We start from the raw sequence: 18,802 nt of genomic DNA, 5'->3' as shown, positions 1-18,802 counted from the left end.
CCTTAGTCAGACAAGATGCTAATTTACAGGTGACTTCCTGCCTGAAAATGTTACACAAACAGACATATCAGTATCTAAAATTCACTGCTTTTACAATAATGTATTACAGGCTCAATGCACCAATAATAAAAATACATTCATACAATAAGTTAGTTCTTCCCATTTTCTATGTATAATTTATTAATACAACCAAACATCTATGTTTTTATAATAACGTATTGAAGCATCATTATATAATATTAAAAACCCACCTTTTCCTTAAAGCCTTCCAGTCTCATGCCTAAACTCCCACCGGTCGGCTACCTCTCTTTCTCATTCCTTCTTCCCTTCTCCCCCTTCCTCGACTCCGTCTCCGTTTCTCCCGTCTCTCTGTCTCATCCATGTGTCTGTCTGTCTTCCCCTCCCTTTAGATTGTTCGCTCCTTTGAGCAGGGCTCTCCTACCTCCTGTTTCCATCACTTTTAACTGCGCTCTCCAGCTACTCAGCTCACCTCCTCTCGGTCCCTCTGCCCTCTGTCTCCTCTCGCTTCTCTCCGCTCCCCTCAGTGACTCTCAACCTGTCATCTGTGCCCACCCTCTTGGGCCATAGTTACCTGCCTATACTCACTTTTCCCCTCCCTCTCTTTCATGCTGTGCCTCAGCCCCCAGAGTTATAGTGCTTACTGTTACTTGTACTGTGCTGTTTCACCTTGTACTGTGCCATTGTTTGTCCTTGTACGGCGCTACGGATACTTTGTGGCGCCCTATAAATAAAAATTAATAATAATAATAATACTATACAATGGAGATCTCGCATGTCTGAAAACAGGAAGGGAATCACACTCACGACATTGTGAGCATGATAAAGATGTGAGCACCAGGGAGCTGGTGAACACGTTTAGACAACATTTTTTTAATGAGGGTATATTTATTAAAATGATGAACCTGTCTGCTTTAATCATTAAATGGCATACTAAACTAAACGTTAATAATATCACAAAGCTTTATTATATGCAGAGAACACTTATTGTATGCGTGTCACTTATTAGTGTCATAAATTCTGCCCCAGTGGTATTATATTGTTTACAGCGATAAACTTCAGGATTCACCACTCTGTATATCCTCCTAGTGCAATGACTCCAGCTCAGCTCACCATCCACTGGATTACTTATCTCAGCCAGCAGCGGAGCTGAAGTGCCATGAACTGTAACCGGAGAGAACACACACGGCAGCAGGCGTTTAGAGACAAATAAAGACTAAAAAGAGAAAAGTGGCTCCAGTTCAGGGACAGAAGTGGCAGCAGCGAGTGACACCAGCAATGGCAGATTGTTTGGGACAGAAGATAATGGGAGAGGAAACTGACCTGAGAAATTGAAAGAAGTATAGAAGTTGGAGGGGACAGTGGTTTCATCAGAAGGATTGGGGAGACCAGCAGAGAGGTGTTGAGAACGGCATAGGGGTGCACAATAACTGATGCAGAATATATCACACTACCCTTCATCAGGTTTACATGGGATACACTTTTTTCCTCGTATATGACAGATAGATAGACAGGGACAGGAGATAGCAATGACGTAATTGATATAAAACATATTGAACATATTGGTCCTGATCCATTAAGGAAAGTAAAGCAAAAAAAAGAGTAACTTTGCACCTTGGCAAAATCATGTTGCATTGGAGGGAGAGAGGTAAATTTAAATGTGATGACAGATTTATAGTTGGGATAGGGCATGTCCTAGATCAACTTTATATTTCAGTGTAAACATAAAGCTACTAAGTATTTGTGTGCTACATGAAAAAGCAACCAGTATTTAACTTATGTGCAAAATAATAAACTGATTTGCACCCCTTGCATTGTAACATGGTTTGTCCAGGAGAAACCTTACTAATTTTTTTTGCCTTACTTTCCTTAATGAATCAGGTCTATAATTATTACTATACAATTCAGTCCAGATTAATTCAATGAAAAATGTAATTTAATATAATGGAATGGAAGTGTTAAATGTTATAATTAATTTCGAAAGAAATGAGGCTGAGGTTTCAGATGGAAAGAAACAAGACAATAAACTGACAAGACATGAAAGTGAAATGTTTCTGTACTTCTTGTAATAAGCTTGCAGCCAGCAAATTCCAGCAAAGAGGTTTACAGAGATTATTAGTTAAATATATCTTCTAACAATGGGTCTGGTGACAGGGCAGACTTTAGCTGTGCTTTACGACAAATGCATCAGGCCAGTAGGGTGACAGTGTTGCTGGTAATGATACACAAACATCTTCTCCATTTTAGCCAAAGGAAGGCTATCTTCTGGGTTATTTTTCATTTTTGCAAGAAGTATTTGCCAAGCTATATAATTTATATTTTATTGTAAATATGCATTCATCCTCAGGGTGAGTGAATCATGCAGGAAGCACCTATGATTGAATCACAGTAAAATGAAAAAAAAAAAAAAAGCACTGCTTTTGAGAAAGAGGAAATCTCAAACAATTCATTGCTACTAAAACTCTACATTCTAGGAAAGGCTGAAAAAGGCTGAATCCAGACCTAATCCTTTCTCTATGGCTCCTGTGAGATTAGTATATATTTTATACAGACCAGGACCAGATTCACATAATTGCAGACCATAGGCAAACTCATGTCTCCCAGCCTGCCCATACACTAGATGAACCTTTCACACAGAACATTCTGCAGCTTGACGGATTGTGTTCGAGAGTAGAATGAGGGACACTACGTTATGCAATTCATCCCCACATCAGTGAGACATTCTCTGTCCTTCAGTTTCCTTTGCTAAAATAGTACATGTTTGACATATGAAGGCAAAGAGCCATCTCTCAACCTCTGTCACCCTCAAACCTCCTGTGCATAATGCAGACAGGAAGTCTACTTACAGGCAGGACAAGCGAGCTGTGGGCCCAGATGCAGGGAAACTGGGAGGAGGGAACCGGGTCCCAAAGCTCGCTAGTTCCCCATGCAGTGGGCCCCATTATCTCCATGGGCCCCGGGGCACCGCACCTGCTGTACCAATGGTAGTTCCGCCACTGCTTACACCCATATTTTGCAGAATATATGTATCATAGTTAAAAAGTATGAAAAGGCTCAGGATAGACAGATGGATAGATAGATATGATACATATATATATATATATATATATATATATATATATATATATATATTGATGTATATTGATAATATTAGATCTTGAAGAGGGGCAATGCTGGCCAGGATGCCCACACCAACATGCAACTCCAAAACAGCAACAGGTCAGCACCAAAATCCCTGATGCGTTTCGTCCTGAAATTCCAGACTTTCTCAAGGGGTAATGATCCAAAACATGCTCCTATTCGATCTTATATAGTAGTATTTTAGGTGACATAACCAATCCGAGTTGTAGACAGAACTCCCACAGTCACGATACCTCACTCCACTAACGTAATTTCAATCTTTAAAACGATGGCACATAGTGGTTAAATAAATGAGCTGGCAAGGACAAGCTAAGTTATACTTTAGTTTGAAAACACACAGCAAAGTGCACATGAACTCTAAGCACACAAAAATTTCCTTGAACATCTTTAATATAAAAGCCTAGTGGCGTGTGTCTGTGTGTGGAAAAAAAAAACATGCTGCAGCCCCACCTGCTGGGCGGAGTTATACACTGACCTACTAAATTCTTAGCATTATCCAATATAAAAAAGTAAAAGCCTAGCGCCGTGTGTTAGTGTGTGTGTGTGTGTGTGGAAAAAACTATTTTCTCAGAAAGGGCTCATCCAATTGACCTGAAATTTGGTATACTGACATTATTTGACAAAAAATTAGAATAGTGAAGTCAGTTTACTTCCATCATCCCCCCTTCCCCCCGTGGGAGGGGTAGTAAAGGCTAAATTTACGAGTTGAGGGGTAATTTTACCTCATGAACACACATTAAAAAGGGCGCTTTCATCGGGAAGTAACGCTGTTCCCCTGAGAAGGCCTGGGCTAGGCCCAAATGCATGACAAGAACCTTTTTAAGACCTTAAGTAGCTTGATTTGACTAGAATGCATGAGTATCATGCACGGGTTAACTTGTATATATATATATATATATATATATATATATGAGACAGACACCTTCACAACATTATGCAGTCTTAGGGCTAGATTTACTAACAGGCACCATGCATCGCAGCGGTTTTCCGGCGGGTTTGCATTGCAAACAGCCGGATTTATGAATGGGCGCATTTCATCTTCAATTTGAAGCCGCCGGCGATGTAACGGCGGGATGTAATGCTCAAAGGCGCCGGCGGCTTTGAATAGAACATGGCGCTTTTGCTTTAAATGACGGCGCTTTCGTGTAAAGGCGTTTTTTTTTGAAAATTACACCTGTCTCCTGGCCTGTTACTATTGCCTATTTTCAAAGTCAGGAGATTTGACATCACAAGCCCTATATAAACCACTGGCCTGACACTTTTTTCTCTGATAGGGTTTTGAGGATTTTTGTGAGAGGAGTTTGGAGGATAGTGCTTTGTGAGAGTTGGTGAGAGTTGGAGTTTGGTGGATTGGTGGAGCGATATCTGATTGAAGTGTGAGTAGTCCTGTGGTTTTTTCCTGTTTTGTACATTTATTTAATCATTTATTTTCTGTCTTGTATTTTTTGTATTTGACTTGTCCTTTGTCTGTGTTACTTGTGTGCGCCTGTGTTGAGAGTGTGTCTGTAGTTAGTCTAGTTTGTCCTTTGTGTTTGTCAGTCCTTCAGTGTTTTGTGTTTTTCTGTGTGAAAATGTCCAGAGATAGGAGGGGAGAACAGGCTGAGGAGAGGGAGATGGAGGTTGAGGGGTCAGAGGAGGGAGAGGGAGAGGTTGAGGAGACAGGACAGGACAGGAAGACCAAGACAGGGAGGAATGTGCGTTTCTCACATGATGAGAATTGTGTGTTGGTGCACAATATCATTCCCTGCTATAAGGTCATCCTAGGCAACCTGGAAGCCCGGACTCCTCTAAGGCGGCGTCACCAATTGTGGGGGCGTGTCTGTGATGCCGTGAACGCGGTGGGCCCACTGAAGCGGACAGTGGCGCACTGCCGCAAGCGCTTCTCGGACATTAAGAGGAAGCTGAAGGAAAAAATGGCCCAGGAAAGGAGGTCTACAAGGCGCACGGGTGGTGGCCCCCCACTTCGTGTAGAGTACACCAGTTACGAGGAGGAGCTGCGCCAGATAATGCCGGCTGAGATTGTAGAGGGCATAAATGTGCAGGTCACCGATTCGCCCTCTTTTGGCCAAGTAGTTGGTGAGTTATTTGTTTTTTTTACCCTAACAGTATTTTAAATGCTTTTTACTTTGTGTAATTGCTTTTTTCTTTATAAAAGTTTTTTTTTTGGTTTAAAAGTTTTTTTAGATTTTAAAAGTGTATTTTTTACTCTATTAGTTTGTAAAGGTTTTTTTTTTTAAAAAAAAACCAACATTTTTTTTTCGCAAACACATTTTTTTAAAAAACTGTATATTTTTAAAATGTTTTTTGCTGCAAATACATTGTATGCTTTTTCTATTACATCCAGAATCGCCAGGACCGCAGTTCAGTCCCAGTCCGAGACCTACACCTCCACCTTCATCGAGAGATTCGGGCACAGACGAGCAAGCAGGTGTGTGATTTATGTTTTGGAGAGAAATAATGGAGTTAATTGATTTTCTGTGCAAATATTGCTGTCAATGTAATTTGTTTTTTGTTTTTTTATGGTTTGCAATGTGAACTTAGGGCTACATTTACTAAACTGAGATGTTGCCTATAGCAACCAATCAGAATATAGCTTTACTTTATTTATTGCATTCCACAAAATGACATCTAAAATCTGATTGGTTGCTATAGGCAACATGTCCACTTTTTAAAGCACGCAGTTTAGTCAAAATACCCCAGCATGTACTACACAGAGGGAGTACTAAAATAGGATTAGTTTACCCCAAAGCACGGTCTAGCAGCATTTGGATGACTAAATTTTCATATTTGTAGGTTAAAAATACTTTGCTTATTTAGCCCCCTCAACCATACATAGTCCAAATGATAATGGGTATTAAAAGGATAATAAGTGCATCCTTAAGCAGGTAGCATAGGACAAGAAATCAGGAATGCAAACATTGTGAAAGAATCTGTAGTTGCTAAAGATTATTCTTTCCTATCCAGTGTTCAGAATGCAATATACAAACATATTATACACATTTTATGTTTGAGAAGTGCTTTTACTAGTGTTAAAACCCAAGTAAAACGCCAGTGAGTATGAGACGTTAGGTTCTGTGCAAAATGCAATATCACAAATACGCTTATCAGAAGAAAAGTACTAACACATTTGTTTGATAAAGGCACAGAAAGGTACTTTAAGAAGAGATAACCTTGGATAAGATCAAAAACAGTCTAAACTAATCAGAAATAACGCTCTTCACAGAGCACATATTTATTCAGCAGTATTAGAATTACATTACAACTACCTATGTATTCTACGTTTGATTTCCTAATCCCTACCTTTCAAGTTAATGATTTTGACCTTTCAGTAAAAGGATGAATGTGTGTGCTGTAATGAGAGAGCATGTCGCACTGATCCAAAACAAAATGAATATTAACTTTTATTAAAGCATTGGATTCAAAATATTCAGCTCCTTTAGTTTTACTGTTCAAATGAATTTTTTTTTGTTTATTGTGTTTTTATTTAAACAGACATGCCAAGAAAAGTGCCACTTCTATTTAATGCAAACGTTACAATCTCAAATTTGTAATTTGCTCCACTTATTATGGGGGATAAACCTCCCTCACACTCTTTATACGTGCTACATAGATAATCTACATTAGCAGGCCAATACACCTAAAATACACACTAACTGGACTTGGAAAAGCTTGTTTTAAAATGACACATGCAGTATATGTAAATCCCTTTAACAAAGACAGAACTTTAGACAGTTCAAGGGTTCATTCAAACAAACATCTTCAGATTTTTCTCATTGCTTTCTGTGCAGGACGTGACATGAAAAAAAGCTTAGAAAAAAGTGCAGACACCAGGATGATAGATAGATAGATAGATAGATAGATAGATAGATAGATAGATAGATAGATAGATAAATGTTGTCTCAATGTTAATTAGAATGTAGAAAAGGGATTCATGTAGTAAAAAATTCCCAAACTCCCATTACTCTCAGGATTAGATAGATGAATCAGGCTTCAAGATGCACGAGGATCATTGCACTTTGTCCCTGGCGGCATCTACTATTAATGTGGAAACGTTTGATATTGGTTAGCACTTAGGCCTGACCAGTGAACTATGCGAGAACAATGGATGCTTGCAGGCCCCATGGGTTAATGATCTCGATGTCTTCATTACTTTCATGAAGCTTTTCCTTTCGGAATGTGGTGTGAAAAAAATCTCTGAAACTAGTTGTCGGAATAAGCCCTAAATTTTACATACTCTTTCTATGTAGCCATGATATAGCTATTGTCCTATGCTATAAGATAGTGTTAGAGATCAGGCGGGTCATTACATTATCAAGTCGCCAAATTTGATGGTGGTGATCAGTCATGGACAAGTGGTCACAGCATCTAACTTATTTGCAGGGGGCACATGGATAGGTGTCCCCGGAGACTGGAAAGTGTTAACATTATAATAACACTTTCTAAAGTGTTATTACAAAGCACTTTAAAAAAGGAGATCATGTTACAGACTACATACAGTAATTTACCAAGTAGGAATAATAACAGCTAGTTCAAAATAATAATATATCAAATCCTGCAGCAATGGTTTCTATTTCTATGTACCATATCATTGCTGCGAACTACTGTAAAAGAACAGTTTAAATTCCGTGGAACTTATGAAGAATGTTTCAACATTAGCCAATAACTGCCAACAGCATCAAGGTGAACAAAGCACTACGATACACATTTATGTACATTAAAATTACTTCAATATGATAATGTAATTTATGTCACAAGAACACCTGTACAGTCATGGCCAAAAGTTTTGAGAATGACGCAAATATTATTTTTCACAAAGTCTGCTGTTACAGTTTTTATGATGGCAATTTTCATATACTCCAGAATGTCATGATCAGTGATCAGATGGATTGCAATTAATTTCAATGCCCCTCTTTGTCATGACAATGAACTTTATCCCAAAACAACATTTCCACTGCATTTCAGCCCTGCCACAAAAGGACCAGCTGACATCAGGTCTCGTTAACACAGGTAAGAGTGTTGATGAAGATAAGGCTGGAGATCACTCTGTCATGCTGATTGAGTTAGAATAACAGACTGTAAGCTTTAAAAGGAGGGTGGTGCTTGAAGTCATTGTACTTCCTCTGTTAACCATGGTTGTCTACAATGAATAATGTGCAGTCATCATTGTTTTGCACAAAAAGGGCTTCACAGGTAAGGATATTGCTGCTAGTAAGATTGCACCTAAATCAACCATTTATCAGATCATCAAGAACTTCAAGGGGAGAGGTTCAATAGATGTGAAGAAGGCTTCAGGGAGCCCAAGAACATCCAGCAAGTGCCAGGACCGTCTCCTAAAGTTGATTCAGCTGCGGGATTGGGGCACCACCAATGCAGAGCTTGCTCAGGAGGGGCAGCAGGCAGGTGTGAGTGCATCTCCACTCACAGTGAGGAAAATACTTTTGGAGGATGGCCTGGTGTCAAGAAGGCCAGCAAAAAAGCCATTTTTCTCAAGAAAAAAAATCAGGGACAGACTGTTATTCATAAAAGGTACAGGGATTGGACTGCTGAGGACTGGGGTAAAGTCATTTATTCTGATGAATCCCCTTTCAGATTGTTTGGGGCATCTGGAAAAAGCTTGTATAGAGAAGGAAAGGTGAACGCTACCATCAGTCCTGTGTCATGCCAACAGTAAAGCATCCTGAGACCATTCATGTATGGGGTTGCTTCTCAGCCAATGGAGTACGCTCACTCACAATTTTGCCTAAGAACACAGCCATGAATAAAGAATGGTACCAAAACATCCTTCAAGTGCATCTTCTCCCAACCATCCAAGAACAGTTTGTTGACGAACAATGCCTTTTCATCATCATCATCATCATCACCAGTTATTTATATAGTGCCACCGTGCTGCCCAATAATGGAGCACCTTGCCATAAGGCAAAAGTGATAACTAAGTGGCTCGGGGATCAAAACATCAAAATTTTGAGCCCATTGCTAGGAAACTCCCCAGACCTTAATCCCATTGAGAACTTGTGGTCAATCCTCAAGAGGCGGATGGACAAACAAAAACCCACAAATTCTGACAAACTCCAAGCATTGATTAGGCAAGAATGGGCGCCCATCAGTTAGTATATGGCCCAGAAGTTGATTGACAGCATGCCAGGGCGAATTGCAGAGGTCTCTAAAAAGAAGGGTCAATATTGACTTTTTGCATAAACTTAATGTAATTGTCAATAAAAGCCTTTGACACTTATAAAATGCTTGTAATTTTGCAGTATACCATAACAACATCTGACAAAAAGGTCTAAAAACACTAAAGCAGCAAACTTTGTGAAAACAAATACTTGTGTCAGGAGATTTACACAACAGACAGTCCAAACCGACAGCTGATGTAAATAATTTCTTAAGGAGGATGACTGGAATTAGGAGGCTGGCATAGTCCGCAGAGTGCCCCCGGAATGGTGGCAGGGGCATCCCGCGGTGATGTAACATTGCGGATTTCTCTCTCGTACCCCATAGAGATATAAGGTAACTGTAGTACCCAGAAATGTACGCAGTCACCATATTCACTGCACATTGCTCACAACTGAATATGTCCAAAATGGCATGGCTGTGCTATTTATGTAAGATTTTCAAAATTGGTACACTTTAAAGAGTTACTGTGTCTACAGATAGTGGACCTCATTTATAAAGAGCCAAACTGGCGATTTGCACTTGTAGTGTATGGGTTTATGGAGAGACAGTAGCATTTGTGGCGGAGCAAACATTTGTACTGGGCGAGGGGAAGAGCTGGGTGGGGTGGGTAAAAACTAGATTTAATTTTGCAGAGTGAGATTATTGAAATGATATAAACAGGAAGAAAGGGCTAGTTTATAGGGTAGTATATTGCTTCGCAGAAAGGAACACAGCCAGTCCCACTCAGTTTGCAGCAGCCCAGTGATTGGGTAGAATATTTTTTTGCATCATCCATTTGCTCTCCATTTCTAGGCACACTGCGCCTCATGTAGAAAAAGCATTAAACACACAAAAATGCCATATAACCATTCCATTCACCATACTACGTAGCACCCGCCAGGGCTGCCCCTCATCCCCCTTACTATTTGCGCTGGCATTAGAGCCATTGCTCTTAGATCTGACACTGACTATATTGGCATAGTTGTCTGCAATCATGAATGCAAGTTAGCCTTGTTTGCATTTGACATGATGCTGATGGTCTCCCGTCTCTAGAAATCAATCCAATAGACAATTTGATTTTGATTTATGGGACTTTTGCAGGATAGAAAATCAGTTTTCATAAACCGAAATTCTATCAACGAAAAATCACTCTCCCTTGAACAGTCGCATACATTATCCTGTTTCAGATGTGTATCTCAGAAAATGAAATACTTAGGTATTTATATCCCAGCTTGTCTCAGTAATCTATATGAATACTACTATCCCCCAATTGCTCGGAAAATTGAATCCATTTTAACGAATTGGCAAAACCTACCCCTCTTGCTATTGCTCAAATCAGTGATGTTCCCCAAATTGACCTACCCGTTGCAGATGCTCCCCATCTGCCTCACTAGGTTTGATGTACGACTTTATTTAAAAATTTCTTATGGCAAGGTAAACGGCCATGGATTAGAAGGGCCAAGCTCAGACACAGCAGAAACCAAGATAGGAATGGTTTCCCTGCTATAACTGCATTCATGTATTCAGCACACTCTAGGTATACCTCAGGGTGGTTTCTAGGGCAGGAGTATTTTTTCAATCTAACTTTAGAAAACGACTACCCTTACTCCCCTACAGCTCTCATACATCTTCCAAGGTCACAACAAACTGGGGGGGTCCTGAACAATATTCTTTTTCATGATACATATGAAGCATGGTTGTCCATCACAAGGAAACTGGCCCACCCACGTGTCACTTCCAAATATACAGCTATATGGGGTACCCTGCGTTCACTCCAGGCATGGACAATGAGCTTGTGGAGAACTAAATGTATTTTCTTGATCTGGGATATATCTGATTGCTTGTCAAGGGAGATGATATAATTTCAAGTCTGATCTTATCAATTTTGTCCTTGAAATAGGAAGCAAGATCCTGAGCACTGATGGTAGTTGGAGGATTTGGGGCAGGAGGATTCAGAAGAGATTTAAATGTGTTAAAGAGGCGTTTGGGTTAGAAGCCCGAGTATAGATGAGAGATTGGAAGTAGGTTTGTTTAGCAGTGTCCAGAGCATTTCTATAGGAGTGGTAGATATCAGTATATGTGATGAAATCATTAGAGGTACAAGATTTACGCCAGTGACTTTCTGCTTTACGAGAAAGTTTTTGTAAAGTTCGTGTTACTGTAGTGTGCCACGTTTGGCAACAAATTCTATGCAAAGTATGTAGTGTCGCTGGACCTATGCTAAATGGTGTCCATACATCGAATACGTACATCCTGATTTATTAAATATTATCTTGCAATTATTTGACAATACCACCTAGTTCCTGTACAGAGCCCTGGGGACAGATTGACCTCTTTTCTACAATATTCCTATTACTAACCCTGATCTTCCTCCAGAACTCAAGACATGATATATTGATCTCATACTTTAACCATGTTTTGAACATTATGCTTTTGAAGGACACAATTTTGATCTATGTCTACCTTGTGTTATCTTTTGAAAATCAATAAAACAGACGTTTAAAAAAAAAAAAAAACATACAAAAATTGCACATGTAATAAAGGTTTCTCTGATGTCAGTTTCGTTGTTAAAGTCAAGCTATAAATTTGGCTAGACCAAGCTGGAAGTTAGAAGAAACATGGAAACTATTTTTTATTAGATGAGAGGGGTGATTCTAAAGTGGTACACTGGTGCAAAAACAAACCTATCTGCAGGGTATTTCCAGTGTGTGTTCTAAGTGACACCCTGTGGAAGCAGCCACCTTGTGGGATGAACCAGTGTTGATTAGAATACAGTCTAGGAACCAGTGCCTCATGAAGTGACTCAGTCATGTCACTGGATCATAGTGAATAGACGTAAGCTGCTTTTTTGTGAATATTGCTTCAGCTCACAAAACGTCTACCTCCACAGTGTGTGCTTAACGTAGTTCTTCTATCGAAATGTACTGTACAGAAACAAAAACAACAGCAGCAGTGTCCCAGCAATATTGTCCTGATGAAAACAAAAGAGTCTGAATATGGTAAGTAACTGGCGACTGTGCTGTATTTCTAATATGAAAGAAAACTGCATGTTTCTAGAAGACATGTGTCTCAGGAAACTGATCAGAAAAAAGAAACCTGATCAAGATCAAAGATTTTATCCTTGGTGACCAACCTGCTGAAAGGCTTTTGGATTTTTCTTCTACTTTCCTCCAAATGTCTATTCTGAGAGTCATGCACTCTCCGATAATGGCACCTACATCTAATTTAAGAGCCGTCTGCTCTGACTGAAGACATCTGAGCACTGACAAGGTCTTCACTAAGTTTGCTTCTTGCTTAGCAGACTTCTCCCTACAGAAGAAAAACAAATATGACAATAGGCATGTGTATATTTACTTATATAATGTCATGTTCTACTAAACACTGTACACAGATAGCATGAGGAGACCTAAAATCAGAGTAGTACAACGATCGGCCATTAGTTAATTTTCAGCGACAAGTGGTTGAACAAAGTTACCAATAGGAGCTTTAATTCACTGATTATAATTATGACCGGGATGGATTCAATTACAGTAAATGCAGTGTTACTACTCAGGTCACAAAAATATTGTAACTGGCAATCATGGAAGATGCAGCTCAGATGTAGTTCATGCCTGAAATAAGTACTTATTACACATACCCCACAAAATGATATTTATTATATAATTTGTTCCTCAGTGATGAAGGTTTGCAAAAGCTAGAAATCTGCCTACAGAAACATAAGTGTTACTAAAGCCTAGTAACCATAAAACAGAATTTCTTTAATAAACCACGGTCAATGCAATAGGTGATTATGGATGCAACTTGTAGTGAGTTCCCTTGTTGTTCATACAAGCTGTCTCAACTGTTGCTAAGAGATGACTGCGCTGATGATTTTCCCGTCACCCACCAATGAGTGTTTACATTCTACCACTGCTACCATCACATTACAGGTTTTATGCTGTCCATGCAAAATTGGAATCCAATATTACAATATCATATATATGTTCCTTTTTTCAGCTTATACTTTATATTGAGATGATAATGAAATTGCACTGATTTTTCAGATCATTCCACTTATTGACTCCTACAGTGTTTGAAGCATATAATCTTCATAGTGTGTATAAGGATATCACCAAGCTCTTAATAAGATTTCTGAATGGTATAGGCTGAATATGAGTTTAAACTATGGAAGAAACAAATGTAAAGGTATTAAAAAAACACAAACATAAAAAAGACAAAATACATAATATACTAAAATGGGCAGACTAGATGGGATAATTGACCAATGCCACATTTTACTGAGCGGTTTCAGTTGTTTTATGTCCCTGGTTAAGTAAACGCCAGACTGCTGTGTTTATTTGCCTCAAGTGTTTTATTTAAAGGTGCTGTCCTTTTGAAATTAGTTTGTTTTTTTATTCAGACAGCTGCTAAAAAGCTGCAAGTAGCGTTTATCGCATGCAGCAAAACAGCCCAAAAAAGAAAAAAGTGCTTTATAGAAATCTATCTATTTCTTAATCATCTGTTACACAAGCGACTAAACCAGCTGGAAAACTGCTTGGATGACAAGTAGAACTTTTCATGCAATATTTTCCTTCCCTAGCTGCATTTCTTGTGACACCACTTTAATCAACACCCTCTACAGGCACCTGTTAGTACTGAGAACTCACTCACTGGTGTTAAACTGGAATGAAAGAGAGGTGCAAATAGTGCTGCGTTAGTTTCTAATACAGAAGCTGATTGCACAAAGTCACGGCACTGTCCAAGCAGCTCCTGCGTTACAAGCTAACACAGTGCCAGTTTCAAATTTCCTGGGTTGCCGATTGAGACAGAAAAGCTTTTATATATGCAGCACGCTGCACATTCCATGCGTTGATTATAGAATGTGTGGGACCCTTTACAACACTGGGCCTTGGGCTACCACGCCTAAACTTCCTTATTATAGTCCATCAGTGATCTACTCTACTCATTAGCTGTAGTTTTCAGCCATCATGTATTAATTCAAAAAGATAGTAATCGGAGCCATGTCAACCCTCTTCATTCACTATACACTACAAAATAATTTGACAGACAGAACCACTACTGTTGTGATCACAATGATGGTCCACTATAGAAAACAGTTAGTGATGCAGGGAAGCTGGTCAACTTTAATTATGTTTTTCAACCATAAGATATAAATAAAACAATTTGTTAGACATATACTGAGTGGACATCTCCCCTGAAAAGTTTCATTATAGTTTGTAACTAAGAATTGTTCATGTTAATGTACTAGCTCAAATTACTCCATTTTCACATTTCATCTCTGAGAGTAGTTCAGAGGTACTTGTCAGTAGGTCTATATATCTACTTTGCCCAAACTGAAATCAAATGTTAACAGAAAGGCAAATCTTGTAATAAGTATTTGGAATATACATAAATGATAAATGATTATTTAAGGCATCAGGAGCTTTAATATTCCTGAGGTTATTAACTCCACACTCCTGATACAAAGGTCATTTTAAGGGATGGAAGATTACAGGTATCTGAACTCCAAGTCGGAAATTTAGTTTGGAAACTTGAAACTTTAAATTCAACTATTGCAGTAACTCTTGTTTATTGTCTGCTAATTTGTCCGCCTTAACTTACTGTCATCGAACGCAATGACTCCACCAAACATCCAGTAGTAATTATGAAGTTATTGGTCAGCCCTTTGATGAGCTTACTCAACTGAACAAAGAAATGTCTAGGAGCCATTTAAATACATGTGGGGCCTCTCACACTGCCCTGTGACCTCAAGTGGTCTCAACAATGAATACCTGAAATCTGATGTACACTCTCAAGAGAAAAGGAAGCATCCATATCAAGACGATTCTGCATTAAGGAACGCCAAACCACAATAAAGAATACGCAATACTGTCATTAGAGAAAAAAATATTATATCTGGATATTTTTGTATTGTTTTATGGTTTCAAAACACTTTAAGAAGTAAGACATTCTACACGCAAATCAGGAAAATAAAAAGGAAAAGAAAATGTGTTCATGTGGCAGGAAGCCAAGCATAAAATATATCATGTGGCCTCCAGAGATATTCATGTTTAACTTACTCCATTCCAGCCTGTTTTTGACAGAAGCCCTTATATCTATTTCATGTTAAGCTTTTGAATGCTCAGTCAGCCAACCACTCCCTTACTTATGTGTGTGCTGATATGATGTTCACCATCAAAAACATATGTTAGCTCCTGCCTGATGAATCCAACTTCTCTGTGTGATCTTTGCAGGAGGGGGGAAAAGCGCAGTGATTTCAATAAGAGAAAGTGCACTTTTATAGAAAGCTCAATGGATCAAAGTAGTCGTAGACAAAACAAGAATGAGATCTAGTAAAACAGATTCAGCAGAAGAAATAAGCTAGAGCATAATAAAACAGAAATACTGCTATGGTGTTCACGCTTGGGACTGAACCGGAGTGTAGCTTTGTATACAGAATACTGATGATCCTCTCAGAACTGTCGCTTAGATTCTGACAGTCCAGAACACAGAGAAAGACAATGGACTGAGCTCAGGATTTCAGGTTCAGTCCTCAGAGGGACTGATGTCACTAATATTACAGACAAAACAAACATAGAAAAGATGTAGAAAATGAGATTACAAGATAGTTGCCAGCATTGAGTCACCATCAAAAGCAAAGAGCCAAACTCCATTGCACACTTTTATAGTAAAGATTTATATTAGTACACTATGGAAACACTATAATTTATAGTGTTGGTATCGGACCATACACACACACAGACGGTATCACTGACTACCTCCCTTCCTACAGACACTTTGAGGAGCACAGTTTCATGAGGAGGCAAATGTGTAAAGCAGGACACTGGGTAACTTTTAATTGTCATTTAGTCGATAATAGGTATAAGAATATCTTATCTAGAACAAAAATAGGTCTGAAGCATTGCAGAGAACAGATCCCATATCTGTATGTGTTTGATTCTTGCATTACAATACTTCATTTTTATTGTTTGCATCTATCTTTAACTTTAAATTTCCCGTGGTTTTGTTTACTAATATTTTTTTGTTGCTGATCACTATTTAAAATCACTTCTGCAGATAATGATCATACAAGGGAGAACTGCCAGAAATTAAAACATACAGTAGGAGGGATTATCCTATTTACATTTATTTTCAAAAATAAATGCCATGTACTATTAGCAGTTAAAGCATGGCCTATAAACAACGTCTTTTGGTGTTCACGGTCCTTGGGCCTTCACATGACAAGCAGTAGGGGCTACAAACCACAAAATAATTTTTATTAGTGTAGACATTTAATAGTGGCAGACAGTGAGAAGAGCACTGGTGCCCAGAGACTCACTTATCTTGTCATTTAACAGGACTAAACAATAACCAGACCAGTGAGCTATTTGGGTAAATAATACTGATCTGGAAAAATTATATTAAGCCCTATGCTAGTGTGACAATTATGTAGTATATCTAATGACTGATTGCTATTTTCTGTTGAATTCATGTATGACAATGTGAATATTTTATGTAACCTCTCAAAGTGTGCTTTGCTGACTGACCTAAGTGACCTGTGCAATTCACCAAAAGTCTTTTGAAACTTGCCAGGCCTGAGATAGATAAGCATCTCGGAGAAGTTTGAAGCCCCAAAGTCGTAAACCAACTAGCCACTCAATCAGAGCAGAGGTGAGAGATCCTCTGAGGTGCCAACATATATCTTAGTGCTAAATAATTTACTTTGAAAGCTCTGTGTCATTTTGGGAATCAATCTGACTTAATTGAAAATGTAATTCCTAAGGTGGGGGTGAAGAGCCTGTAAGAAGGGTTTAAAATCTTCTGCTTTAGACATTACAGTGTGCATTTTCATGAGGGGGGTCTTTCAAGACTGAAATGTCCCATTTTTCTCTAGTGTGTTCTCTCACATATGCCAAGTCTTAACTAGTAAGTAGTGACTCTGGTTAATTTCCTATTTTATTTCTGAAATTTATTTGTGCAGCTTATTGTATGTCTTGTTATTAACTTTTTTGTAACTAAGCCTTGGAATTATTTTTCAGATTAAATACATTTAATCTAGTGTGTTCTCCTTGATTCTTTGTGAACTTACGAAGCCGAAGGAGGCTCATGCTACATTTGTATGTGATTTAAGTGTAAAACTTTAATAAGTGGTTTTGGTGAATGTAAGGACACCATAGTAAATCCTTTGTTGTGGCAGAAATTGTGTATTCATTGTAAGTGACAAAAGGTGACACCAGTCACGGCCAACTGTTCAGATTGCTATATCTGAGACAGACTGGGCGTTTGTGACAGCTAGAGGTGAGTGAGGCGATACATGGTCCCCATATATACCGTTATATTGGTTCCCCAGGTTAATTGTTCCTTTTTTAAGCTGCCGAATTTGGAGATTTTTGTGGTGTCAGACACCTGGGTCAAGTGTAGGCAAATTTAAATTGTATTCTTCCAATTGCCAAGAAAATGTTTCCATGCCTAAGTCATTATCTCTAGATACGCTATGAAAGCAGACATATGGCTAACAGGCAGAACATTAGAATTTAAATCTAGTATTCGAAATTAGCTAATTAAATGGGTACAAAGTGTTCATTAAACTTTCTTTAAACTGAAAGCAACAAGTGTACTGAATACTGATCTTTGTGAAAGTTGTCATAGTTGTGTTGGTTCCGTGTATACATATAATGTTAGAGTGATCCCAGATATCAATGAGGTTATAGGGTTTGTTAATTCTAGGACATATTTTGCTAGAGTAGTTTCCCCTAAGGTCTATCTTCTGGGTGTGGTAGAAGATATGATGCCAACCAGACATCAGAGGTTGCTACTGAAGCTGCAGATCACATCAATTCCCTACCATCGGTAAGTGGATACAATGACCCCTTAATCTTTTATAAACTACGATATGCCTCTAGAGGTTGCACTGGTAAGTGAAGGTAGATTTGTGTAATCCATTTATGTTTTATTCCATGTTAGATTCTACAATTGACATTTAATTTATTGCGTTTGATATCCAGGGTCTGGCTGGCAAATTATAACCTGGGGGCAAGACTCATCTTAGCAGACTATTAAGAACTTTTAAAGGAAAAAAACAATTTGGCCCAGTGACCCATCCCTAGATTGCCCACTACTGGACCAGCTCGGTGTTACGGTTAGATGCCCGCTTGTCCCACAGTCCTGCTAGCCCATGTTGGTATCTGTCTGAGAGTCATTTGTCTGATGGCTTGCGTTTCTTGTTCCATCTCCATGTGATTGTAAAAATGTAAGCGTTAAAATAAAAGCTATTAAAAACAAGTGAGTATTATATAACTTGCTTTTAAAATAAAAAATAACATAGAGCAAAATAAAATAGCCAACAAAGCAATTATTATGAAAAAAGAGGCCATAGATTCTTAGCCCATCAGCAAACAACACAATGTATGTCCAGAATCTTTCTGTTTCTGAAATACTAAACTGAAATCTGTACATACAGCAGGATTAGTGAACAACGATGATGGTGTTTTCACACCAACTATTTTGGAAA

The 18,802-nt window shown here is 38.6% G+C and overlaps 1 protein-coding gene across 2 annotated transcripts in view; it reads right to left on the bottom strand.

Moving 5' to 3' along the window:
* LEKR1 (leucine, glutamate and lysine rich 1) overlaps window positions 1-18,802 on the bottom strand; it is a 137,730-nt gene that overhangs the window by 62,907 nt on the left and 56,021 nt on the right. For both annotated transcript variants that reach the window (XM_075202047.1, XM_075202048.1), the window contains one exon: window positions 12,446-12,621. In XM_075202047.1, the coding sequence (XP_075058148.1) occupies window positions 12,446-12,621 (176 nt within the window). The remainder of the gene's footprint in view (window positions 1-12,445; window positions 12,622-18,802) is intronic.

The sequence above is a fragment of the Mixophyes fleayi genome, chromosome 3 (genome assembly GCF_038048845.1).
Source record: "Mixophyes fleayi isolate aMixFle1 chromosome 3, aMixFle1.hap1, whole genome shotgun sequence".
NCBI classification, from domain to species: Eukaryota; Metazoa; Chordata; class Amphibia; order Anura; family Limnodynastidae; genus Mixophyes; species Mixophyes fleayi.
The sequence above is the reverse complement of the archived record's forward strand: the minus strand, read 5'-3'. Positions and strand labels throughout refer to the sequence as shown.